The sequence below is a fragment of the Pseudophryne corroboree genome, chromosome 1, assembly GCF_028390025.1.
Source record: "Pseudophryne corroboree isolate aPseCor3 chromosome 1, aPseCor3.hap2, whole genome shotgun sequence".
Classification (NCBI taxonomy): Eukaryota; Metazoa; Chordata; class Amphibia; order Anura; family Myobatrachidae; genus Pseudophryne; species Pseudophryne corroboree.
Window position 1 is genome coordinate 266,067,649 of NC_086444.1, and position 27,337 is coordinate 266,094,985.

General features: G+C 45.1%; 1 protein-coding gene across 2 annotated transcripts in view; it reads left to right on the forward strand.

Annotated features, from left to right (window-relative positions):
* The window catches only part of SLC12A2 (solute carrier family 12 member 2), a 228,283-nt gene that overhangs the window by 121,249 nt on the left and 79,697 nt on the right, over positions 1–27,337 (forward strand). For both annotated transcript variants that reach the window (XM_063964250.1, XM_063964251.1), the window contains exons 9-16: positions 2,853–2,980; positions 3,067–3,151; positions 3,330–3,478; positions 5,904–6,011; positions 7,289–7,412; positions 8,668–8,769; positions 9,866–10,021; positions 22,916–23,015. In XM_063964250.1, coding sequence (XP_063820320.1) covers positions 2,853–2,980; positions 3,067–3,151; positions 3,330–3,478; positions 5,904–6,011; positions 7,289–7,412; positions 8,668–8,769; positions 9,866–10,021; positions 22,916–23,015 — 952 coding nt within the window. The remainder of the gene's footprint in view (positions 1–2,852; positions 2,981–3,066; positions 3,152–3,329; positions 3,479–5,903; positions 6,012–7,288; positions 7,413–8,667; positions 8,770–9,865; positions 10,022–22,915; positions 23,016–27,337) is intronic.

Sequence of the window (27,337 nt, forward strand, 5' to 3'; positions counted from 1 at the left end):
GCTTGACACTATCTAGTTAGTTACCTGGACAGAACTATGTTCTTTGTAGGTTGTAAAGAAACTGAGTTTATAACCTATTACAACTGTATCTAATGTGTATTTATATAAAACTGCAGCAATATGTTATCTTAACTGTACAAAAACATGAATTGCATAGCCATTAATTAAAAAAGCAAATGCACACCTCAGAATTCCTCAAATACAAATGTGTCCTCCTACATCAAGCCTCAATACCCCATGCAGCAGAAGATGCCTGGCATGAAGGAGCTGACAGGTCCCGTGCAACTCTGCTAGTGGTGGGCCTCTTTTTTTGCAGACAAAAAGCATCTTAGACATAACGCGATGCAGTTAGGGGGAGGCAGTCAATTGACCGCCGGATAGGATCCCGATGGTCAATATAGCGACGCCGGAATCCTGACACAAGTTGCAATACCGGCTGTCGGAGTCCCGACCACTGGCTGGTTTCCTCACTTGGGTCCACGCGACCACCCGAGAGGGAATAGAACCCTGTTTGGTCGCCACCGGGCCCGAAGTATGTCGAGCGCAGCTAGCCCACAAGGGGACACTCTGTGCTTGCCGTCGGGATCCCGGCGTGGGTCTCCTGACCGGCGGGATCTCGTACTGATCCCACAGCTAGGATGCATCAGGAGATTGCACTGATTTGCTATGCAACACTTGTATATCTGTGTGTGACTGAGTCTGTATACGAAGCCCAGCAGAACTTGGTATGGAAAAAAGCTGCGGCTGCTACATTGTAACACTGCGTCTTCCGATTCAGAGACTCAACCGCACACAGATATACATTTGTCGCATATCAAATGAATCAGCACAGTCTCCTGGTGTGTGCATTTTTAGATGCCTCCCAGTCACCTTCCAGAAACACCCAAGCCATCCAAGACATTTTTGATGCTGTGCGTCTGTCGCAACGGGTGGTCCGCAGGTGGCCGGCCTCCCGGCGACCACCATACCGGCGCCGGAATCCCGACCGCTGGCATACCGACATCTTTTCTCCCTCTTGGGGGTCCACAACCCTCCTGTAGGGAGAATAGATAGCGTGGCGCCGTGCCTGTAGCGTGGCGAGCGCAGCGAGCCCGAAGGGGCTCATTTGTGCTCGCCCAGCTGTCGATATGCAGGCAGTCGGGATTCCGGCGCCGGTATGCTGGTCGCCGGGACACCGACCGCCGGCAAATCATACTACACCCGTCGCAACAAAGCCTTTTTGCATAACACATGCAATGTACGAGTTTTTAGTAATTTTGGGACATGCGCAGATGCAATAAATTACTCAACTACGTAAACATCAAAATTGCGTGCATTTTGCTTGAGACTGTGAAACGGGCCCAGTTTTTCTATTTACATTTTCATTTATTTAGTAAATTAATAGTTCTTGTTAGTAGGGTATTACCAAAGCCACAACCTCTGTTGTCTTCATCTCTCTGTCCAGACGGGAGGCATTTGATATGCCGGCTGTCGGGATCCCTGCGCTCAGCATACTGGCGTCGGGATCCCGTCAGCCGGCATACCGACAACTATTATCTCTTTTGTGGGGTCCATGACACCCCTGGAGGGAGAATAAATAGCTTGAAAAAGCTGCAAGGCATATGCAGCGAAACGCGTCAGGTTTCTTACCCCTGGAGCAGGACTTTTTCTCGAATTGGATCCGGACCAGCCCCTACCAACCTTCCAGCAATCCAGAGGAGTCCCAGAGAGGCACCATCCAAAACTACCGCATCGCATGAGGTACTGACCGCACATGGGACATTGCATTCCATTTTTAAATCCTCTAGCGGTATATGGAACTTACAAAGGACTCTCTAAATACCATATAGAAGGGACTCTCCACAGTGGATCAAAACTGGACTTTTAACACTCTTGGGCAATATTTGGAACGGATCCTATAGAGCATATATGACATATGTCCTGAACCAATACATTGGGTAAAAAAATTCTTTTATTCCTTTATTGTATGCACATGGCACATTTAATTGCACGGAATACCACCGTTTTTTAACTAGATAGTACTTTTAATAAATTTATCAAACTACACATTTAGTGGATTATTGTTCTTTCCTCTTGAAGCGCAGCCTTCCTTTCTTTTTCCTCTAGTGTAAATATATTGGGAGTGACTTCCCTCTAAATTTGGCTGCTGCTTAGCCGAGCATCTCGTCTCACAGCGCCCGAATACCCTTGGATATATATTATCTCTTTCTGCACCCGTCGCAACAAAGCCTTTTTGCATAACACATGCAATGTACGAGTTTTTAGTAATTTTGGGACATGCGCAGATGCAATAAATTACTCAACTACGTAAACATCAAAATTGCGTGCATTTTGCTTGAGACTGTGAAACGGGCCCAGTTTTTCTATTTACATTTTCATTTATTTAGTAAATTAATAGTTCTTGTTAGTAGGGTATTACCAAAGCCACAACCTCTGTTGTCTTCATCTCTCTGTCCAGACGGGAGGCATTTGATATGCCGGCTGTCGGGATCCCTGCGCTCAGCATACTGGCGTCGGGATCCCGACAGCAGGCATACCGACAACTATTATCTCTTTTGTGGGGTCCATGACACCCCTGGAGGGAGAATAAATAGCGGTGCGCGCCACCGTGCCCGCAGCGAGCCCGCAAGGGGCTCTTTTGCGCTTGCCCCGCTGCCGGCATGCCTGCGCCGGTATGCTGGGCGACGGATCCCAACAGCCGGCATAACGTAGTAGACCCTTCCAAACGTGTCATCAAGCTTTTCTTCTTGTATTATGCAATGGAAGCTGTGTAGTGATAACAAAACCATCCACAGAAGGGTGAAGACCACCCTGTATGTATAGGCAACTGACTGTCTTATCCTCTACCGCAGCTGAAATATTCAGTGAAAACTTTGGACCAGACTTTCGGGGTGATGAAACCTTCTTTTCTGTCTTTGCCATATTCTTTCCTGCTGCAACTGGCATCTTAGCCGGAGCAAATATCTCAGGTGATCTTGCGGTGAGTATTGTGTGTGGGAGTAGGTGTAACATATACAGATTACGTTGCTGTGTTTAACCCATGTGTATATATGTTCTGTTCTCCAGGACCCTCAACTAGCCATACCCAAAGGAACTCTGCTGGCCATTCTTATAACAACTGTGGTGTACATGGGGGTTGCAGTGTCTGTGGGTGAGGAGTGAGAATAAAAGATTATCTTTTATTTTTTTATTTTTCTGAAAAGTGCATATTTAAATACACGTGCTTGTGCTGCATGCTTTATGAAGCTTCAGGAAAATTGCTGTTTCGCTGTCCATTTTCCTCAGTTTTTTCCTCCATTGACCATATTCATTTTCATCTTCTGCAACAGGTTCATGTGTCGTCCGAGATGCATCTGGGAGCGTTAATGACACCCTTTCTGCAGCAGTGACAAACTGCACCAGCGCAGCATGTAGCTTGGATTATGACTTTTCTGCCTGTATACCAAAATGTAAATTTGGACTTATGAACAACTTCCAGGTATAGAAATGACTACATACCACCGACCTATATGGAAAAATGTAAATGTCTCGCTAACTAGTGTTACAGCATTGCGGACAGGGTTAGAGGCTGCCATGTCCTGCGCACTGGCCTCTTTTATGGAGGGATAGACAACTTTCCATCATCTTGTTTTGTGAGTGCTTGATTTTGTAGGGTTCTGTTTTGATTCTTAAATGCGCTTCTACCTAGTATTTACTGTTTCATTATACCAGGTTCATTGTGAAAGTGGAGTTTATTATTTCTGAGCCAATATTTGCTTATTTACTGCTACTAAAAACGTTTTCCCACTGTTGTATAGGGGCTGATTCAGTTAAGTGCAAGTGCGCCCTCGGCACTAATGAATTAGTCTCTGCACTGTAGTTGCTTTAAAACAGTGCGCGCAGCAACTTGCACTTAATTGAGTGGGGCAGATCTAGAGTAGTTTTACAAAACTAATGTCTTACCGGTTGTTGAACTGCAAGGCCCAACATGTCACAAAGCTGTGGCTACAAGGAAAAATCTCTTGCGAGACATTCCTGCATTTTGTTAACAGCCTGAAACCATTTCCTTTTATTTTCAGATCAGTTATATTAAAATGGAAAATAAATGCAAAAAAAAATAAAATTGAAAAAAAAAAAACTTGTTCATATATATAAAACTTTTACGTCTGGACACACACAGTCTAGAATTCTACCAGCAAAAAAGCTGAATAAAGCGAGTGAGAACAACACGTCCTAGTCCTGTAAACTTAAGCTGCTGTGTGCTTCTTGGATGAATTAAACACAGTCTGTTTACAATTATCCGGATGTAAGCCAAAGAGGGTCCTTCTCACTCACCTCAAGTTTCTGGAACTGAATTTGTTATTTGCTTTCTTCAACTTTATTTTTATTTATTGGTCTTCTACACATTGTTCTGAGTTTATCTGGAAATAGTGTATGACTTAATAGACACTACAGGGTATTTTTGTGGTTTATTCCACTGTATTTGCTTTTCTTCTTGTTCTGTATGTACAAACTCAACATAAGAGTTGATGACCAATTAATTTAAGAAGAAGGATGCACAGAGCCAAAAGTAAATTACATATTTTATTGTTCAGGAAGAAAGTTTAGATTGTTCCATTCACCATATTCTTTAGCAGGGATGGGGAACCCTCGGCTCTCCAGCTGTTGTTGAACTACACATCCCAGCATACCCTGCAACAGTTTTAGCATGGTCAAATAGCAAAACTTTTGCAAGGCATGCTGGTATGTGTAGTTCAACAACAGCTGGAGGGCCAACGGTTCCCCACCCTCGTTCTGTAGCATATCCTAACACACACACACACACACACACACACACACACACACACATATAGTAGAAAGGAGGTGCGGCACATACGGCATTCAATAATGGACTTACAGCGGTCACGTATAATTAGTAACGTTTCAGTGCTGGGGCACTGAAACGTTACTAATTATACGTGACCGCCGTAAGTCCGTCATTGAATGCCGTGAGTGCCGCACCTCCATTCTACTATATGAAGTTATCGTGAGGGCACCGGCTGCTTTGTGTGTAATCGCTTTTGGAGTGCCATTCTCTCTTCCATATATATATATATATATATATATATATATATATATATAGTAAAAGAAATAAATGCTGCGGCACTCAGGGTCTTGTAGCGGAAGATGTGTATTGGTAAACAATTACATCAACAGCGTTGTTGATGTAATTGTTTACCAATACACATCTTCCGCTACAAGACCCTGAGTGCCGCAGCATTTATTTCTTTTACTGAGTTTTCTTTCTGAAGGCACCGGGGCACGGACTCAAGGTGCGTTGTTGATGTAATTGTTTACCAATACACATCTTCCGCTACAAGACCCTGAGTGCCGCAGCATTTATGTCTTTTACTGAGTATTCTTTCTCAAGGCACCGGGGCACGGACTCAATAGAGGGAGTGCCGAGCTACACATTCTTTTATATATATATATATATATATATATATATATATATATATATATATATATATATATATATATATATAGCGGTTGGTCGGCGGCACTCTTGGGACTTTAAATCATAGATCCTCTGGAGACCAGATAGAGCATGCCTGACGACGATTTTTATTAAATCGAAACGTTGCTCTATCTGGTCTCCAGAGGATCTATGATTTAAAGTCCCAAGAGTGCCGCTGACAAACCGCTATTTGTAACAGCAGAATCCTGCATTGGAAGGCACCGGGCACCATAAACATTCTAACTGGGAGTGCCGAACACTTTTCAACTTTTATTTTATATATATATATATATATATATATATAATTTGTTTGCTAAAGGGTTAGGTCCAATTTAAGTTTATTTGTGTCATTTGTGAAATCCTCTATGTAAAGATTGTTAATAGTATTTTATGTGTAAATATAAAGTGCTGTAACTTAACTTTGCAGGTCATGAGCATGGTATCTGGATTTGCACCACTTATTACTGCAGGAATCTTCTCAGCCACCCTTTCTTCAGCTCTTGCCTCCTTAGTGAGTGCTCCAAAGGTTTTCCAGGTAAGAATACTATTCTAACAAACAGTGGCAGCTGCTCAATCATTTCTGGAGATTCCTGGTATCCCCCCAGCACACTAAAAATTATCTGTAACCATAATTTGAACCATATCTGGTAATAGAATTTTAGAGAATTGGTCGCATGCGTTTGCAAAGATATGTTTAGCTGCTGAGCTACGTCAAGGCTTCTCTGATATCAGCAGTCCTAACACTACATAATGGCAGTGCCCACATAGGGCCATGTGATTTGTCTACAGTAAGGCCTCATGATAAAGGCTCATACTAAAACGCATCCAGACAAAGGGCCAGCTTACCTTGGAGCCACCCCCAGGATCTCCCATTAGCACTACAAGGAGAATAAGAATACTATTCTGGCAAAAGGATCCTATCAGGTGTCATTGCTTACTCAAACAGTGCTTTTACGTAAGAGTATGTGAGTTGCAGGCACGTGTATCATTCTGTCAATTTAATCCAAGCACAACCAACCTGGTTTTGCCTTTTACATTATTACTGGCCCCTAAATAAATGGACTAACTCGTCAAATATTACACCTGTACCTGTCCCTTGCAGGCTATTACATAAGGACCTACATGTGCTTAGTTTCTAGTGTTTTGTATCGCTGGTTTTGATTCTGGGGCAGGTGTATTAAGCTTGGAGAAGTGATAAAGCAGTGATAATGCACCAGCCAATCATTACAGGTTTGAAAAATGACTGTTGGGAGCTAATTGCTTCCACTTATCACTGCTTTATCACTTCACCAGGCTTAATATATCTGCCTCTCTGTAACTTAGGGGCAGATTTATTAAGCTCGGTGAAGTGATAAAGTGGAAGGTGATAAAGGACCAGCCAGTCAGCTCCTAACTGCCATGTCACAGGCTGGGTTTGAAAAATGTCAGTTAGGAGCTGACTGGCTGGTCCTTTATCACCTTCCACTTTATCACTTCACCAAGCTTAATAAATCTGCCCCTTATTCCGTTATTTTTGGAAATACCTCTTTCCTTCAGCATTTTTACATATCCAGTTTTGACCAACGTTACTTTTCGCAATAAATTGTACATACCATATACTGCATTGGCCACATTAGCTTAGTGCTTTACTAGCAGTTTGTTCATATTTACTAATGGTTTGTGCTTTGTAAAATACTCTGCAATCATCCTTTTTGATTTATGCTGTGTTGTATTCGAATCTTATTTCTCTGACAAGTTTGTCAAATTTAATGTTTTTACTTTGTATATGCAGCAGATATATCGTCCTAAATGAGAGGTCTCCTTTCCCCTCAGGCCTTGTGCAAGGACAACATTTACCCAGGTTTTCAGATGTTTGCTAAGGGATATGGCAACAACAACGAACCCCTCCGTGGCTATCTTCTCACATTCATTATCGCATTGGGATTCATATTAATTGGTTGGTGTGTTTTCATTTGTATTTTAATTTAATTTAATTTTTTCACATTTGCTTCCAATAAACAAGTACAAGTAGTTTTACCAAGTAACAGTGACTGCATTTATTTTTTGGAAATCTAAAATCCTTCAGATCATATAATTCTAATTATACTCAAGTGTTTGTGAGTCTTGTTAAATTGCAGACAAACTTCACATTTCCTAAGAATAAGCATAGCTAGATGTCTTGAGAAGAGGGTACTCATGCCATATATGGCTCAAGCAATACACTATCTTAGAGAATTACTGTATTAGCTGTGAAGGCCATAACTATACAATATTATGTTGTGTCAGTGAAAATTGTAACTAGTTTAATAATATGGCTGCGTGTATGAGTTTATAGGTAGATGGAGTTCAGTTTGACTAAATACTAAGAGGTCTATTTACTAAGCCTTCAGATAAGATAAAGTGGACAGAGATGAAGTTCCAGCCAATCAGCTCCTAACTGCTATGTTGCAGGCTGAGTTTGAAAAATAACAGTAAGGAGCTGGTTGGTTGGTAATTTGTATCCTTCCACTTTATCTCTCTCCAAGGTTTAGTGAATAGACCTCTAAGGTTGGGGGTATATGGAGTTCAGTATGGCTGTAGACTGAGTTTGGGGATAGATAGAGTCCATTGTGGCTGTAGACTGGGTTGTGGTTAGATGTAGTTCAGTATGGCTGTAGATTGTTTGTGGGTAGATAGAGTTAAATCTAGCTGTAGGCTGTGTTTGGGGCTAGATGCATTTCAGTATTATTACATTTTATTTATAGGGCGCCACAAGTGTTTCACATACGGCAGACATTACAACAATACAGGGTACACAGAACTTAACATACAAACAGAAAAACTAAAACAGAGCACAGATATCAATTAGCAACACAATTCTCAGTACATACTACAGCCGAGATGAAAGGAAGCAAAGGAGTAGTCGTCATATTACTGGCAGCCACTGGAAGAGATAAACCGTAATGAACGAGAGGAGATGCAGGTATAGACATTCGCTACGTAGGCTATCATTGAAGTGTGAGAGAAGAGGGTTGTGAGGGCCCTGCTCCAAGGAGCTCACAATCTAGGGGGTGGGTGGAGACAGACAAGTGACATGAGATGCGAGCATGGTTGTAAGGCGGGTTTGGTGGTAGGTAGAGTTTAGTGTGGCTCCAGGTTGGAATAAGGGGGAATTCTATGTGCAATTTAACACCACAAGTGTAATTTTGAAATGCTCTTATTTTCTTCCTTAGCTGAACTAAATGTGATTGCTCCCATCATTTCAAACTTCTTCCTGGCATCATATGCCTTAATAAACTTCTCTGTGTTCCACGCTTCTCTTGCCAAGTCTCCAGGTAAGACTGAAGTGTACTATGTGTTTTTTATTTGTCCCCTAAGAGCAGTTTGGACAGTTTATTGAAGGGAGGCATAAATTGGCAGGTACTACCCTTTTGCTACATAAAGTTTCCATACTAAAATAGTCATTGTGACGACTGTGTATTTTTTTACTAACAACCTTACTTGGATGTTTTTGTTTAGTTTCTCTTAAATTACTTCAGCTTGCATGTTTTACTAATGTTTACATATGGTGACATTTTTATATCTCTGCCCCTGTTATACAAATTTTACAAATTGTGTTAGCAAATGAGGAATCCAGATACAGTACGTGCATGATTAAGAAAAAAAAAAAAAGTTACTTTGATTTTCATATACATAATCATTGAGTATTAGTTTCCACTATAAAAAGTACCAGATTACAGATTGTGGGCCTAATTCAGTAAGGATAGCAAATTCTGCTAATTAGCAGAATTTGCTATCCTTTGGAGCGCATGCTTGGGGCCGCCCATCGCTTGGCAAGGCTGCCCAGCTTTCTGACCGGAGCCTCCCCCACTTCAACAAGCAGAAATTGTGATGCAATCGTAATTTCTGCTTTTTAGCAGAAATAGAGGAAGCCTCCTCCCGGAGCAGCTTAGCTGCGCCCGCAGGAGACCTGCCACCATCTTCCCTATCGCAGTGGCTGCCTGTGACGTCACGCAGCCGCCACGTTCACGCCCCCGTTTGCGCCACCCTGCTCCCATTCGTATGTCTCTGCCCCCGCAATGCTCCGTCTCCTCCCTAGAAACAGAGCGTTGCCCGCCCCGCGACCGCCCCTGCCTGATTGACAGGCTTAGGCAATTGCATTTTCTGCGCCACCCCCCCCCCCCCCCGCAGAAAATGCATGCGCATGCGCAGGATGGGTGCTGCGCATGCGCAGGATGGGTGCTGCACATGCGCAGGACGGGTGCTGCACATGCGACCGCATCTTTTTCTCAAAAATTCCGTTTGGGTCCATGATACTGAAAGCAATGATGGGTTCCCAGTGAAGCAAATGGTTATTTACTTTGAATAAGTGTGGGAGCAGCGGTGTCATTTCTGTTTCATTGCTGACACTTTTTTTGTTGTTTTTGTCAGGTTGGCGTCCTGCCTTCAAGTACTATAACATGTGGGTGTCTCTCATCGGGGCCCTCCTTTGCTGCGGTGTCATGTTTGTTATTAACTGGTGGGCCGCCCTTTTAACATACGTCATAGTCATTGGATTGTATATATACGTCACATACAAGAAGCCTGGTAAGTTTATGTTGCCTTAGTTTATGCCTATAGAATCTTCTTATTAATTTTTTAACCATTATTTCTCTAACGTCCTAGAGGATGCTGGGGACTCCGTAAGGACCATGGGGAGAGACTGGCTCCGCAGGAGACATGGGCACTTTAAGAAAGAATTTAGTTCCTGGTGTGCACTGGCCTCCCTCTCTGCCCCTCCTCCAGACCTCAGTTTGATTCTGTGCCCAGAGGAGCTGGGTGCTTTTCAGTGAGCTCTCCTGAGTTTGCTGATAGAAAGTTTTTTTGTTAGGTTTTTTATTTTCAGGGAGCTCTGCTGGCAACAGACTCCCTGCATCGTGGGACTGAGGGGAGAGAAGCAGCCCTACTCTCTGAATTTAGGTCCTGCTTCTTAGGCTACTGGACAGCATTAGCTCCAGAGGGATCGGTACGCAGGATCTCACCCTCGCCGTCCGTCCCAGAGCCGCGCCGCCGTCCCCCTCGCAGAGCCGGAAGACTGAAGCCGGGTGAGTATGAGAAGCAAGAAGACTTCACAGGCGGCAGAAGACTTCGTGATCTTCACTGGAGGTAACGCACAGCACTGCAGCTGTGCGCCATTGCTCCACACACCTGCACATACTCCGGTCACTGTTAGGGTGCAGGGCGCAGGGGGGGGGGGCGCTCTGGGCAGCATTTGGGACCTCATTCTGGCAAATGAACACGTATATACAGCTGGGCACTGTATATATGTAGGAGAAATAAGATTTAAACGGGACAGAAGCCCACCGCCGAGGGGGCGGGGCTTCTCCCTCAGCACTCACCAGCGCCATTTTTTCTCCACAGCACGCTGAGAGGAAGCTCCCCAGGCTCTCCCCTGCTGATACACGGTAGAAGAGGGTTGAAAAGAGAGGGGGGGCACATAATTAGTCGCAAAAAAGTATATAAACAGCAGCTACTGGGTTAACATTAAGTTACTGTGTTATTCCTGGGTTATATAGCGCTGGGGTGTGTGCTGGCATACTCTCTTTCTGTCTCTCCAAAGGGCCTCGTGGGGGAACTGTCTTCCGAAAGGACATTCCCTGTGTGTGTGGTGTGTCAGTACGCTTGTGTCGACATGTCTGATGTGGAAGGCTATGTGGGAGAGGAGCGGGAGCAAATGAATGTGGTGTCTCCGCCGACGGCGCTGACACCTGATTGGATGGATATGTAGAAGGTTTTAAATGATAATGTAAATTCCTTGCATAAAAGATTAGACAAGGCTGATGCATTGGGACAGGCAGGGTCTCAACCCTTGCCTGATCCTATGTCGCAGGGACCGTCGGGGTCTCATAAGCGCCCACTATCCCAAATTGTTGACACAGATACCGACATGGATTCTGACTCCAGTGTCGATTACGATGATGCAAAGTTACAGCCAAAGTTGGCTAAATCACTCCGATATATGACTATAGCAATTAAGGAAGTTTTGCACATCACAGAGGAAACCCCTGTCCCTGACACAAGGGTTTATATGTATAAGGGAAAGAAACCTGAGGTAACTTTTCCCCCCTCACACGAACTGAATGAGTTATGTGAAAAAGCTTGGGAATCTCCAGATAAAAAACTGCAGATTTCCAAACGGATTCTTATGGCGTATCCTTTCCCGCCAACGGACAGGTTACGATGGGAATCCTCCCCTAGGGTGGACAAAGCTTTAACACGCTTATCCAAAAAGGTAGCCCTGCTGTCCCAGGATACGGCTACCTCCAAGGATGCTGCCGATCGCAAAGAGGAGGGTACCCTGAAGTCCATTTATACACATTCAGGTACCTTGCTCAGACCGGCAATCGCGTCGGCCTGGGTCTGTAGTGCAGTAGCGGCATGGACTGATACCTTATCAGAGGAGTTTGATACCCTAGATAGGGATACTGTTTTATTGACCCTGGGGCATATTAAAGACGCTGTCCTTTATATGAGAGATGCTCAAAGAGACATTAGTCTGCTGGGTTCTAGAATAAACGCTATGTCGATTTCTGGCAGAAGGGTCCTGTGGACTCTGCAATGGACAGGTGATGCCGACTCTAAACAACATATGGAGGTTTTACCTTACAGGGGTGAGGAATTGTTCGGTGAAGGTCTCTCGGACCTGGTCTCCACAGCTACGGCTGGAAAATAAAATTTTTAGCCTTATGTTCCCTCACAGCCTAAGAGAGCACCGCATTATCAAATGCAGTCCTTTCGTTCACAAAGAAACAAGAAAGTCCGAGGTGCGTCCTTTCTTGCCAGAGGGAGAGGCAGAGGAAAGAAGCTGCACAATACAGCTAGTTCCCAGGAACAGAAGTCCTCCCCGGCCTCTGCAAAATCCACCGCATGACGCTGGGGCTCCACTGGCGGAGTCGGGGCCAGTGGGGGCGCGTCTTCGGAATTTCAGCCACATGTGGGTTCACTCCCAGGTAAATCCCTGGGCAATAGAAATTGTGTCTCAGGGTTACAAGCTGGAATTCGAAGAGGTGCCTCCTCGCCGGTTTTTCAAATCGGCCCTACCGTCTTCCCCCCTAGAGAGGGGGATAGTGTTAAATGCAATACAAGAATTGTATCTTCAGCAGGTGGTGGTCGAGGTTCCCCTCCTTCAACAGGGAAGGGGTTATTATTCGACCATGTTTGTGGTTCCGAAACCGGACGGTTCGGTCAGACCCATATTGAATTTAAAATCTCTGAACCTATACTTGAAGAGGTTCAAGTTCAAGATGGAATCGCTAAGAGCGGTCATCGCCAGCCTGGAAGGGGGGGATTTTATGGTGTCACTGGACATAAAGGATGCGTACCTTCATGTCCCCATTTATCCACCTCATCAGGCGTACCTAAGATTTGCGGTACAGGACTGTCATAACCAATTTCAGACGTTGCCGTTTGGTCTCTCAACGGCTCCGAGGATTTTCACCAAGGTAATGGCGGAAATGATGGTGCTCCTGCGCAAGCAGGGTGTCACAATTATCCCGTACTTGGATAATCTCCTCATAAAAGCGAGATCAAGAGAGCAGTTGCTGAACAGCGTATCTCTTTCACTGAAAGTGTTACAACAACACGGCTGGATTCTCAATATCCCAAAGTCGCAGTTGGTTCCTATGACTCGTCTGCCTTTCTTGGGCATGATTCTGGACACGACCCAGAAAAGGGTTTATCTTCCGATAGAAAAAGCCCAGGAACTTATGACTCTGGTCAGGAACCTTTTGAAATCAAGACAGGTGTCCGTGCATCTTTGCACTCGAGTCCTGGGAAAGATGGTGGCCTCATACGAGGCCATTCCCTTTGGCAGGTTCCATGCGAGGACTTTCCAATGGGATCTGTTGGACAAGTGGTCCGGATCACATCTACAGATGCATCGGTTTATCACCCTGTCCCCCAGGGCCAAGGTGTCGCTCCTGTGATGGCTGCAGAGTGCTCACCTTCTCGAGGGCCGCAGATTCGGCATTCAGGATTGGATTCCGGTGACCATGGACGCAAGCCTCCGAGGTTGGGGAGCAGTCACACAGGGAAGAAATTTCCAGGGTCTTTGGTCAAGTCAAGAGACTTGTCTGCACATCAACATCCTGGAACTAAGGGCCATATACAACGCCCTACGTCAAGCGGAGGCCTTTCTTCGCGACCAACCAGTTCTGATCCAGTCAGACAGTGGCTCATGTAAACCGCCAAGGCGGCACAAGGAGCAGAGCGGCAATGGCGGAAGCTACCAGGATTCTTCGCTGGGCGGAGAATCATGTAAGCGCACAGTCAGTAGTGTTCATTCCGGGAGTGGACAACTGGGAAGCAGACTTCCTTAGCAGACACGACCTACACCTGGGAGAGTGGGGACTTCATCCAGAACTCTTCGCGCAGAATGTGAGTCGGTGGGAACTGCCACAGATAGACATGATGGCGTCACGCCTCAACAAAAAGCTACAGAGGTATTGCGCCAGGTCCAGAGACCCTCAGGCAGTAGCGGTAGACGCCCTTGTGACACCGTGGGTGTTCCGGTCCGTCTATGTATTTCCTCCTCTTCCTCTTATACCCAAGGTGTTGAGAATAGTAAGAAGAAAAGGAGTGAGAACAATCCTCGTTGTTCCAGATTGGCCACGACAGACCTGGTATCCAGATCTGCAGGAAATGCTCACGGAAGATCCGTGGCCTCTTCCTCTAAGGCAGGACCTGTTGCAACAGGGACCCTGTCTGTTCCAAGACTTACCGCGGCTGCGTTTGACGGAATGGCGGTTGAACGCCGGATCCTAGCAGAAAAAGATATTCCCGTTGAGGTTATCCCTACGCTGATAAAGGCTAGGAAGGAAGTAACAGCAAAACATCACCGTATATGGCGAAGATATGTTTCTTGGTGTGAGGCCAGGAATGCTCCTACGGAAGAATTCCATCTGGGCCGTTTCCTTCACTTCCTACAAACTGGAGTGGATTTGGGCCTTAAATTAGGCTCCATTAATGTCCAGATTTCGGCCCTATCCATTTTCTTTCAAAAAGAATTGGCTTCTCTCCCAGAAGTTCAGACTTTTGTTAAGGGAGTACTGCATATTCAGCCTCTGTTTGTGCCTCTGGTGGCGCATTGGGACCTTAATGTGGTCTTGGACTTCCTAAAGTCACACTGGTTTGAACCACTAAAAACGGTGGAGTTGAAATATCTCACTTGGAAGGTGGTCATGTTATTAGCCCTAGCTTCGGCTAGGCGAGTGTCGGAATTAGCGGCTTTATCACATAAAAGCCCCTATCTGGTTTTTCCATATGGATAGAGCGGAATTGCGGACACGTCCTCAGTTCCTGCCAAAAGTGGTTTCATCCTTTCATATGAACCAACCTATTGTGGTGCCTGTGGCTACACGGGACTTAGAGGATTCCGAGTCCCTTGATGTGGTCAGGGCTTTGAAGATTTATGTAGCCAGGACGGCTAGAGTCCGAAAACAGAAGCACTGTTTGTTCTGTATGCAGCCAACAAGCTTGGCGGCCCTGCTTCAAAGCAGACTCTTGCTCGCTGGATCTGTAACACGATTCAGCAAGCGCATTCTACGGCTGGTTTGCCGTTACCAAAATCGGTTAAGGCCCATTCCACTAGGAAAGTGGGCTCTTCTTGGGAGGCTGCCCGAGGGGTCTCGGCACTACAGCTGTGTCGAGCTGCTACTTGGTCGGGTACAAACACCTTTGCAAAATTCTATAAGTTTGATACCCTGGCTGAGGAGGACCTCATGTTTGCTCAATCGGTGCTGCAGAGTCATCCGCACTCTCCCGCCCGTTTGGGAGCTTTGGTATAATCCCCATGGTCCTTACGGAGTCCCCAGCATCCTCTAGGACGTTAGAGAAAATAAGATTTTACTTACCGGTAAATCTATTTCTCGTAGTCCGTAGAGGATGCTGGGCGCCCGTCCCAAGTGCGGACTTCTTCTGCAATACTTGTATATAGTTATTGCTTCAATAAGGGTTACGTTATTGTTGCATCGGGCGTGAACTGATGCTATGTTATTGTCATACTGTTTACTGGATTGTTATCACAAGTTATACGGTGTAATTGGTGTGGCTGGTATGAATCTTGCCCTTGGATTAACAAAAATCCTTTCCTCGTATTGTCCATCTCCTCTGGGCACAGTTCTCTAACTGAGGTCTGGAGGAGGGGCAGAGAGGGAGGAGCCAGTGCACACCAGGAACTAAATTATTTCTTAAAGTGCCCATGTCTCCTGCGGAGCCCGTCTCTCCCCATGGTCCTTACGGAGTCCCCAGCATCCTCTACGGACTACGAGAAATAGATTTACCGGTAAGTAAAATCTTATTTTATATAGTAACCATATATCCCACAGAACTTTGCAGAGAATATTTGGCCATTCACATAATTCCCCGCCTCAAAGTAGCTTACAATATATATTACCTACCACATACACACAAACACACACATATATAACATAGTAACATAGTTTCTGAGGTTGATAAAAGACAATTTGTCCATAGAGTTCAACCTATTGGTGGTCTCCTACACTGTATTATTTTATTAGCACTAATTTTGTACGTTGAAAATGATGAAGAAGATGGCCATTATTTAATTATTTATTTTTAATATAGTGCGTGATCTACCAACCATAAACCTGTATATCTTTATCCATTAAGAATTTATCTAGACCATTCTTAAGTGTTAACAGAGTCTGCCATTACCACTGTCTCAGGCAGGGAATTCCAAACACGTATTGTCCTTACTGTGAAGAAACCTTTTAGTCTCATTGTGCGAAATCTCTTCTCCTCTAACCTAAGCGGGTGTCCGCGTGTCCTCTGTGTTGATCTTACCAAAAACAGATCCCCCACAAGCTCTGTGTATTGTCTCCTTGTATACTTGTAAATGTTGATAATGTCCCCTCTTAATCTCCTCTTTTCCAGTGTGAACATGCCTAGATTAGCAAGCCTTTCCTCGTATTCTAGCTTTTCCATCCCCTTAATCAGTTTGGTCGCCCGCTTCTGAACCTTTTCTAGTTCCAGGATATCCTTTTTGTAGTATGGTGCCCAAAATTGTGCACAATATTCAAGATGTGACCTCACTAGGGATTTATATAATGGGAGTATAACACACTCATCCTTTGCATCAATTCCCCGCTTTATGCATGCTAATACCTGGTTTTCCTTCTTTTCTGCAGTCCTACTTTGGGTACTACTGCTAAGTTTGTTGTCTATGAGAACACCTAAGTCTTTTTCCAGCACAGAATCCCCTAGTTGTACCCCATTTAGTATGTAGGTGGTATTTTTGTCCTTGCTACCAAAGTGCATTACCGTACACTTGTCTGTATTGACCGTTCTGAAGAGACTCGGCGTCCGCCTCCGAATTTATAACCTTACACAGTTTGGTATAGTCTACAAAAATCTACACCATTCTCTCTAGATCTACTGCTATATCATAAATGAAAATGTTGAACAATAGTGGTCCAAGTACAGACCATGGTGGCACATACTTAGTACTTCAGTCCAATTTGAAAAAGTTCCATTTACCACAATTTGCTGCTCCCTATTATCTAACCAATTTCTAACCCAATTGCATATTGTGCTTCCTAGCCCCAGTTCTTGTAACTTGTAGATAAGTCTCATGTATGGTACTGTGTCGAAAGCTAAAGCAAAGTCTAAAAAGATTACATCCACCTACTTACCCTGATCTAGGTTCGCACTAACTGTTTCATAGAAGCCTAATAAGTTTGTTTGACATGATCTATCCTTCACAAATCCATGTTGGTTCCTATTAATAACCTTTTTGGCTTCAAAGAACTTCTGTATACTATCCCTTAAAATACCTTCCAGTACTTTCTCCACAATAGATGTAAGACTTACTAGTCTATAATTACACGGATCAGATTTACTTCCCTTTTTGAATATCGGCACAACTTCCGCTATACGCCAATCTTTGGGAACCATGCCTGATGTAAGCAAGTCATTGAAGATCAAAAATAGCGGTCTTGCTAGTTCGGAATGTAGCTCCCTGAGAACCCTTGGATGAATTCCATCGGGACCAGGTGACTTATTAATCTTAATTTTTTTTGTAATCGTTCACAGACTACTTCCTCGCTTAAATAAGCACGTAGCAGTGGGACATTATCGCTGCTGAGATTAAGTGTTAATCCCTGCATCTGGTCCTCTCTTGTGAATACAGATGAGAAGAACTCATTTAATTTTTCTGCTATGTCATTATCGTTTTTGATTAAGACGCCCAGCTTGTCCTTTAAAGGGCGTATACTCTCCTTCTTTAATCTTTTGCTGTTGATGTATTTAAAAAACTTTGTGGGGTTTGATTTGCTATCCCTTGCTATTTGCTTTTCCGTTTCTACTTTAGCCGCTCTTATTTCTTTTTTGCATATTTTGTTGCATTCCTTGTAATACTGGAATGACTCCGCTTTTCTATCTGATTTGATATACACTAGGGTTAATGTTTTGATGGGAACCAAATAACCTACCAGCAGTGATCGCACTGAGCCCAAAAAAAAGTGGGTCCCACGGACCCCTCACTTTTAAAAATTAGGGTCCTATCTGTCCCATTGGAAAGAAGGTTCATATTAATCTTATTAATTATTCAAATATAAAAACAGACTTGACTTGGACACTACAAAAGTGTTGCAAGGAGGAGGGAGGGGGTGACAATGCTGCTGGGCTGTGTAGCATACAGGACACTCTGCACCAGAGCTGTAACTAGACATTTCGGTGCCCTTTGGCAGAAAGTAACTTGGTGCTCTCCCTCCCATATTTTAAATCAAGGCTAGTGCGCGCCTTTTGGCGCACACCAAAAATTCAGGGGCGTGGTTTCATGGGGAAAGAGCACAGCCACATAACAGTACCAATTCACATTACACCACACAGGTAGAGCATGTTATACACATTGAACCAGGTAGAGCACGTTATACACATTGCGCCATTTAGAGCACGTTATACAGATTGCGCCATTTAGAACACCCTATACACATTGCACCAGGTAGAGCACGTTACACACATTGCACCAGCTAGAGCACGTTACACACATTGCACCAGGTAGAGCACATTACACACATTCACCAGGTAGAGCACGTAGAGCACGTTACAATTAGCACCAGGTAGAGCACGTTACGCATAGCACCAGGTAGAGCACGTTACACATAGCACCAGGTAGAGCACTTTACACATAGCACCAGGTAGAGCACGTTACACATAGGACCAGGTAGAGCACGTTACACATAGCACCAGGTAGAGAACGTTACACATAGCACCAGGTAGAGAACGTTACACACAGCACCAGGTAGAGCACGTTACACATAGCACCAGGTAGAGCACGGTACACATAGCACCAGGTAGAGCACATTACACACATTCACCAGGTAGAGCACGTAGAGCACGTTACAATTAGCACCAGGTAGAGCACGTTACGCATAGCACCAGGTAGAGCACGTTACACATAGCACCAGGTAGAGAACGTTACACACAGCACCAGGTAGAGCACGTTACACATAGCACCAGGTAGAGCACGGTACACATAGCACCAGGTAGAGCACGGTACACATAGCACCAGGTAGAGCACATTACACACATTCACCAGGTAGAGCACGTAGAGCACGTTACAATTAGCACCAGGTAGAGCACGTTACGCATAGCACCAGGTAGAGCACGTTACACATAGCACCAGGTAGAGCACTTTACACATAGCACCAGGTAGAGCACGTTACACATAGCACCAGGTAGAGCACGTTACACATAGCACCAGGTAGAGCACGTTACACACATTACGCCAGGTAGAACACTTTACACACACTGCACCAGGTAGAACACTTTACACACACTGCACCAGGTAGAGCACATTATACTCATTGCGCCAGTTAGTGTTCTATACACATTGCGCCAGGTAGAGCATGTTGTACACATTTTATATGGTACCGGGCAGTAGGGACAGAGAGAGGCACCAGGGAGTAGGGAAAGAGAGAGGCACCAGGGAGTAGGGACAGAGAGAGGCACCAGGGAGTAGGGACAGAGGTAGGAGGAAGTAGGGACAGAGAGAGACGCCTGGGTGGGGCGGGAGAAGAGAGGAATCAGCGGGGAGAGCGGCGGCGGCGGCATCCAGCCGGTGGCACAGAGACCGAACTGCCCCCAGCTGGGGTATATACAGCAGCGGAGTCAGCCGGGCAGGTGTCCAGTGGGCTGCCAGGGAGCAGCGGTCGAGTCACGCTACTTGCGGAAGGAGGGCACCTGCAGCCGTTATTCGTGGGGGAGAGTGGGGGCATGCGGAGCAGAGGATGAAGGGAGGGCGGAAGAACATACTCTTCATGGTCTCCGCCTCTTCCAAGTTCCTCCCTCTGTTGTTGTGGATACCTGACTGACTGACAGCACAGGACAGCGCTGCGGGTCACAGTGCGCCCTGAGGGACCCGGCATTTTTTATTTTTGTGTCCCCACCATCAACTCTGCAGTAAAATATGCGCATTTATGCGATCACTGACCAGTATATTTTTGGATTGTGGGAGGTAACTGGAGTACCCAGAGGTGGTGCCAACAGTGCTCAGCACGCAGCACATATGCCCTGTGGATGGAGAACTGGCCGCATCCACCCAGCAATTGCGATCGCCTTACTATACTATCATACATACATGGCTGCCCACTTTAACTATGTAGCGGTGCACCGGGCTCCTTCTCTCCCCAGTGTACCGCTACATACATTACTTCAGACAGCTGTGCAGCTGCCCGCCTGTATGCTCCGCCCCCTCCTGGGTCACCTGTCTCCCGCCCGCAGCGTCTCCTGGGAGAGATGTCATTTGTGCGCAGCAATTTCTATGGTAACAGGTACACAGAGCTGTGGAGTCATCAGTGGCAGAGTCCTGCAGATTACAGAATGGCCAGAGGGGATCCCAGGGGCTAAATAATAATTTCTGGTTGATATGAGGTATGGGCGTAATATTATATCTGGGAATAGTGGGGATGAGGCGTAATATAACGTCTGGGGGTATGAAGTGTAATATTAGTACTTTTATGTCTGGGAGTATGAAGTACTCCCAGACATAATAGTATGAGGAGGAGGAGGAATGATGAGGCGGTATGTGCTTTACTGTTGCGCAATGTGTATAAGGGACCCTGCTGCCTTGCGTAACGTGTATAAGGGGACTACTGTGTGGTGTAATGTGAATAACAGACACTGCTGTGCGGTCAGCTGTACGGTGTACTGCTGTACTACTGCGCGGTGTATTGTGAATTGGTACTATTCTGTGGCCACGCCCCTTTCCATATAGTCATGCCCCTTTATTTTTGCTGCTCAGTATCCCTCTTTTGAAATTGGGGGAGAGGACACTGGGGGTCATTCAGACCTGATCGCACGCTAGTTCTTTCACTGCGCTGCGATCAGGTCAGAACTGCGCATGCATATGCACCGCAATGCGCAGGTGCGTCGTACGGGTGCAAAGCGGATCGTTGCTGTGCGATGGCTTTTACGAAGAATCCATTTGCACAGCCGATCGCAAGGAGATTACAGGAAGACGGCATTTGTGGGTGTCAACTGACCGTTTTCTGGGTTGTTTGGAAAAACGCAGGCGTGTCCAAGCGTTTGCAGGGAGGGGGTCTGACTTCAACTCCGGGACCTGACAGGCTGAAGTGATGGCAGCGACTGAGTAAGTTCTGGGCAACTCAGAAACTGCTCAAAACTCTTTTGTAGTGCTCGGCTGCACATGCGATCGCACACTTGCAAAGCAAAAAATACACTCCCCTATAGACGGCGACTATCTGCTTGCAGCGCTGCAAAAAATAGCGAGCGATCAGGTCTGAATTAGGCCCACTAATTATATTTCAGGCACAGGGCACAAAAATGTCTAGTTATGGCACTGCCCAGAGGAAACCCACGAAAGCACGGGGACAATATACAAACTCTGCACAGTTAGGGTAATTAAATCTAACCACAGGTGCAGGTATAACACTGCTATCAGATATGCACATACGTGGATCTTCTCTTAACCTACTTTATTTTTTTTATTTTTTTTTTCATTTGAGTAATTACTTCAATATATTCCGTTATCACACCCTCATTTGTATCCTGTGTTATATAAATTAATTGTGTTTCCACCTTACTGGGATTTCATTTCTCATCATCCCAGTGGATACAGTTGAGCATTGTTTTGTCGGTAATATTAGAGCTGCATTACACACACGTATTATTCACCATTAAATAGTACATGTTTTATATGCAGGAATTTCAGATGATAAATTACCACTGTAATTTGAACTGTGGTTGTATCTTATAGCACCAAACATTTTTGGGATTAGCTTTTCTGTGTTAAATTTAATTAAGATCCCATTTATAATGGACTAAAGAATGTGGTGGGTTTAACTTCAAGGTCGCTGTGGTCCATATCAAGCCAAAAAGCTATTTGTAGAAAATCATACCCATCTGCTGTTTTAAGTCATTCAGAAATTATTTATATCAATGGAAACTATTTCACAATATAACAAGAGTTAGATTGGTCGATTACAGATGGCTTAGCATTAACGTAATGGAAGGGGGGGGGGGGGGGGGGGAATATTTCCTTTTGAGTCTCCATAACCTCGATATCCAAAGAATTATTATTTTATAACTACATTTTGTGGTAACACAGACTGTAATTTGGACATAACGGCATGAGGTAAATGTGCTGACGGAACATATTGCTGTCATCAGCCGTAACAGTGCTGCAGGTGCCGTCTAACAGCTGTCACTGTAACATCAGGCAGCCACATTTTCTAACTGAATACTTGTGAGGTCAGGATCCTTTCAGCACTGCAGGATGTCAAGGTGGTGTATGGTTTACAGGATGCTCCATTAGTTCCTGCTCTTTTCCTGCCTGTATCATTTCACTCATCATTTAGAAAAATATAAGCTTTGTGTTTGGCCAATACACAATACATTCCCATTCCAAAACATAACACACAAGACATTCCCATTTCATAACACAACACGCAATACAGTTGCATTCCGAAACACCACACAACAATTCTGGCCAAGTTAAACATTTCATTGCCCATTTTAGAAAACTGTTATATTTTGTGTGTGGCGGGTGCCTAATCGATCACTGTACCATAAAATACTGATTTAAAGAGGTCGTGGGGGGGGGGGGGGGGGATTCAATTGCCGGCGAAGGATGTGAAGTGCCGCTGCTGCAGAGTTTAAATGCCAGCAACGACACCCTTTCTCACACCATTTGTTTGGCCAATTTGCACCCCGATTCACACAAAAGTGTTCGCTACCCTATGGAGAAGTTAACACTTTTGTGCAAGGGGCTACGCTGATAGACTTGGGGTCATCATCAAGTTCTGCACTTTTTATGTCTATGCTTGCCTTGCTATTCAGAATTACCATCAAACGGCCAACTTGGTCACATGCTGGATAGAGTAGCCAGATGGGAGTCTGCCATCTGTATTATGCATGAATGCTTAACAACTGTTTTTTGTTTTTGGCATTGCAATCTTCCAGATGTAAACTGGGGGTCTTCAACACAAGCCTTGACCTATCTGAATGCACTGCAGCACACCATTCGGCTGGCAGGTGTAGAAGATCATGTGAAAAATTTCAGGTAATTTAACATGCAAAGAAAATAAAAAGAAAAGTTACAGATGAAGTACATACATCTTTGCTGCCAGCAACATTCCTGGGTTGTCTATTTCGGGGACTGAGAACTGTCACACCCTTTCCCCTCCTTTTCTATGGCTGCATTACCATTTACCCATGATTAGTGAGGAGTCTACCTTATCTTAGTAAATAGCATATTTCAGGTATACTTCTCAGAAAATTAGATAAAATGCCCTAGTACAATACACCACATCAGTTTTCATATAGATTAGAATGGTCTATGCTATTTTACTGAACTGTTAAGGGTATATTTACTAATGGGCGTTACTCATCGATTTTTATTAATTTCAATTCGATGATTAAAAAAATAATAATATAATTCGATGTGTTTTAGGGTCTAAAACACACATTTACTAACGGAGGGTTTTTTATATTCATATTTAAATGTTCGTAAATGTCTATTTAGCCCTGTAAACAAATTGATTTAGATGTATTTTCATCTTCTGAAAATAGATGAAAATCGACCTTTAGTAAATATGGCCGAAATGTATTATACCCGCACTTATCACAGCAGCAGTACAGAGATGTATTAACATCTTGGATGCACCTCCAGCGATTCCTACCTGTGCATGAGCATAGTGCCGATGCCTTGTGTCTCTCCCGGGCCGCTCCGGTGCGCATGTGCAAGATCTCACAAGCTGCCAGGAGCCGGCACCCGCCACAGCCAGGGAAAGAACTGTGACTCCTGTGGAGATAGGACATTGACACCTGCAGCTGTCGAAATCGATAGCTGCAGGTGTTGCACTGACCGTTCATACATTGCCCCTGCATATTTCCGTGCTATCTTTTCGATAGTAGCGCCGATATAGACTATGCGCCCTTGCATTTAGCCCACACCGCTGCTTTAATACATGGGGCGAAGTGGTATCATCAGTGCACATAACATGCGCTGATACAGCTTCTTACCCATACAGCGCTTGATCTACCCCCAAGACTGTAAAATATTTCACTTAGGAGTAAACGCCTGTGCGTTTTATGATCTGTTGCATGACTGCATCAGTAAATTCATTGTACACATTAGATCAGTTGTTCTCAAACTTTTTTGTATCACAACGTCCTAGAGTATTATAATTTTTTGTTATGGCACCCTTAGACAATTTTCTTATTGAAAAATTCAGAAAAATATATTAAATAAAGTAAATCGTTTTTATATGTCATCCTTAGGTACAGTTGGGTCTACTATGATATCCCAGCTGTCGGGATCCTGACCGCCGGAATGCCGGCAGTGGGGCGAGTGCAAAAGAGCCCCTTGCGGGCTCACTCCGCTCGCCACGCTGTGGGCACGGTTACACGATACACCCGCCAAGCTATGTATTCTCCCTCCAGGGTTGTCGTTTACACCCCAAGAGTGCGAATAATTGGGATTTCGGCGCCGGTATGCTGAGCGCCGGGATCCCGACACCGGAATATTAAATGCTTCCTTTACAGTTATATGGTGAGTGACAGGATTTGCTTCTGTTTGTCCTCGTATTTTATGATTAGCAGTCGCCAGAACTGGTTTTGCCTATTAAGTTGACCATAAATAATTTGAATTGGTCCTGGACCACCCATCCAAGGCACTCCTGCGAGTGCCTCAAGGCACCTCAGGTTGCCACAGCACCCAGTTAGACTATTATTTTTACTTTATTTATTCCCGCTTGATGTTATATATTTCTCTAACGTCCTAGAGGATGCTGGGGACTCCGTAAGGACCATGGGGATAGACGGGCTCCGCAGGAGACATGGGCACTTTAAGAAAGTCTTTAGAACTGGGTGTGCACTGGCTCCTCCCTCTATGCCCCTCCTCCAGAACTCAGTTTGATACTGTGCCCAGAGGAGATGGGTGCACTACAGGGAGCTCTCCTGAGCTTCCTGTTAGAAAGTATATTTGTTAGGTTTTTTATTTTCAGGGAGCCTGCTGGCAACAGACTCCCTGCATCGAGGGACTGAGGAGAGAGAAACAGACCTACTTCTGTGAGTTTCAAGGCTCTGTTTCTTAGGCTACTGGACACCATTTGCTCCAGAGGGAGTCAGAACACAGGTCTCACCCTGGAGTTCGTCCCGGAGCCGCGCCGCTGTCCTCCTCGCAGAGCCGGAAGATAGAAGCTGGGTGAGTATAAGAAGAAAAGAAAACTTCAAAGGCGGCAGAAGACTTCATGATCTTCACTGAGGTAACGCACAGCAGTAAAGCTGTGCGCCATTGCTCCCATTCACCTCACATACCACAGTCACTGTAAGGGTGCAGGGCGCAGGGGGGGCGCCCTAGGCAGCAATTGGACCTCATTTGGCAAAAATAAGTATATACATGTACAGGTGGGCACTGTACATGTATATAACAGAGCCCCCGCCAGTTTTCAGTAATTTTGAGCGGGACAGAAGCCTGCTGCCGAGAGGGCGGGGCTTCTCCCTCAGCACTCACCAGCGCCATTATTCTCCACAGCGCTGAGAGGAAGCTCCCCGGACTCTACCCTGCTTACACACGATGATAGAGGGGTTTTAAGAGGGGGGGGGCACAAATTGGTGTGTGTATATATATATATATATATATATATATATATATATATACAGCGCTACTGGATAAACATTTATTGTTTTTTCCAGGGTCATATAGCGCTGGGGTGTGTGCTGGCATACTCTCTCTCTGTCTCTCCAAAGGGCCTTGTGGGGAAACTATCTTCAGATAAGAGGTTCCCTGTGTGTGTGGTGTGTCGGTACGCGTGTGTCGACATGTCTGAGGTAGAAGGCTCACCTAGGGAGGAGGGGGAGCGTATGAATGTGAGGTCTCCGTCGGCAGTGCCGACACCTGACTGGATGGATATGTGGAATGTTTTAAGTGCTAGTGTAAACTTATTGCACAAAAGGTTAGACAAAGCTGAAGCTAAGGAACATCTAGGGAGTCAACCCATGTCTGTCCCTATGTCGCCGGGACCTTCAGGGTCTCAGAAGCGCCCACTATCCCAATTAGGAGACACAGATACCGACACGGATTCTGACTCCAGTGTCGACTACGATGATGCAAAGTTACAGCCAAAAGTGGCTAAATGTATTCGTTATATGATTATTGCAATAAAAGATGTTTTGCATATCACAGAGGAACCCCCGGTCCCTGACACGAGGGTACACATGTATAAGGGAAAGAAACCTGAGGTAACATTTCCCCCCCTCACATGAGTTGAACGAATTATGTGAAAAAGCTTGGGAATCTCCAGACAAAAAAACTGCAGATTCCCAAAAGGATTCTTATGGCGTATCCTTTCCCGCCAACGGACAGGATACGGTGGGAATCCTCCCCTAGGGTAGACAAAGCTTTGACACGCTTATCAAAAAAGGTAGCGTTGCCATCCCAGGATACGGCTACCCTCAAGGATCCTGCTGACTGCAAGCAGGAGATTACCTTGAAGTCCATTTACACACCTTCTGGTACATTACTCAGACTGGCAATTGCGTCGGCCTGGGTTTGTAGCGCTGTAGCAGCATGGACAGATTCCTTATCAGCGGAAATTGAGACCCTAGATAAGGATTCCATTTTATTGACCCTAGGGCATATAAAAGATGCTGTCTTATATATGAGGGATGCTCAAAGAGACATTAGTCTACTGGGTTCCAGAATAAACGCTATGTCAATTTCTGCTAGACGAGTCCTATGGACCAAGCAGTGGAGGTGTTACCTTACAAAGGTGAGGAATTGTTTGGGGAAGGTCTCTCTGACCTGGTCGCCACGGCAGGTAAATCGAATTTTTTGCCTTATGTTCCCTCACAGTCTAAGAAAGCGCCACTTTTTCAAATGCAGTCCTTTCGTTCCAATAAAAGCAAGAGTACGAGGATCATCCTTTCTTGCCAGAGGTAAGGGCAGAGGAAAAAAGCTGCACACCACAGCTAGTTCCCAGGAACAGAAGTCCTCCCCGGCCTCTACAAAATCCACCGCATGACGCTGGGGCTCCCCTGTGAGGGAGTCCACCCCAGTGGGGGCACGTCTTCGAGTTTTCTGCCACATCTGGGTTCACTCACAGGTGGATCCCTGGGCAGTGGAAGTTGTTGCTCAGGGATACAAGCTGGAATTCGAAGAGATGCCTCCTCGCCGTTTTTTCAAATCGGCTCTACCAACTTCTCCCCCAGAAAGGGAGAGAGAGTCTTAAATGCAATTCACAAGTTGTGCCTTCAACAGGTGGTGGTCAAGGTTCCCCTACTCCAACGAGGGAAGGGATATTACTCAGCCCTGTTTGTGGTCCCGAAACTGGACGGTTCGGTCAGACCCATTTTAAATTTAAAATCCCTGAACCTATACTT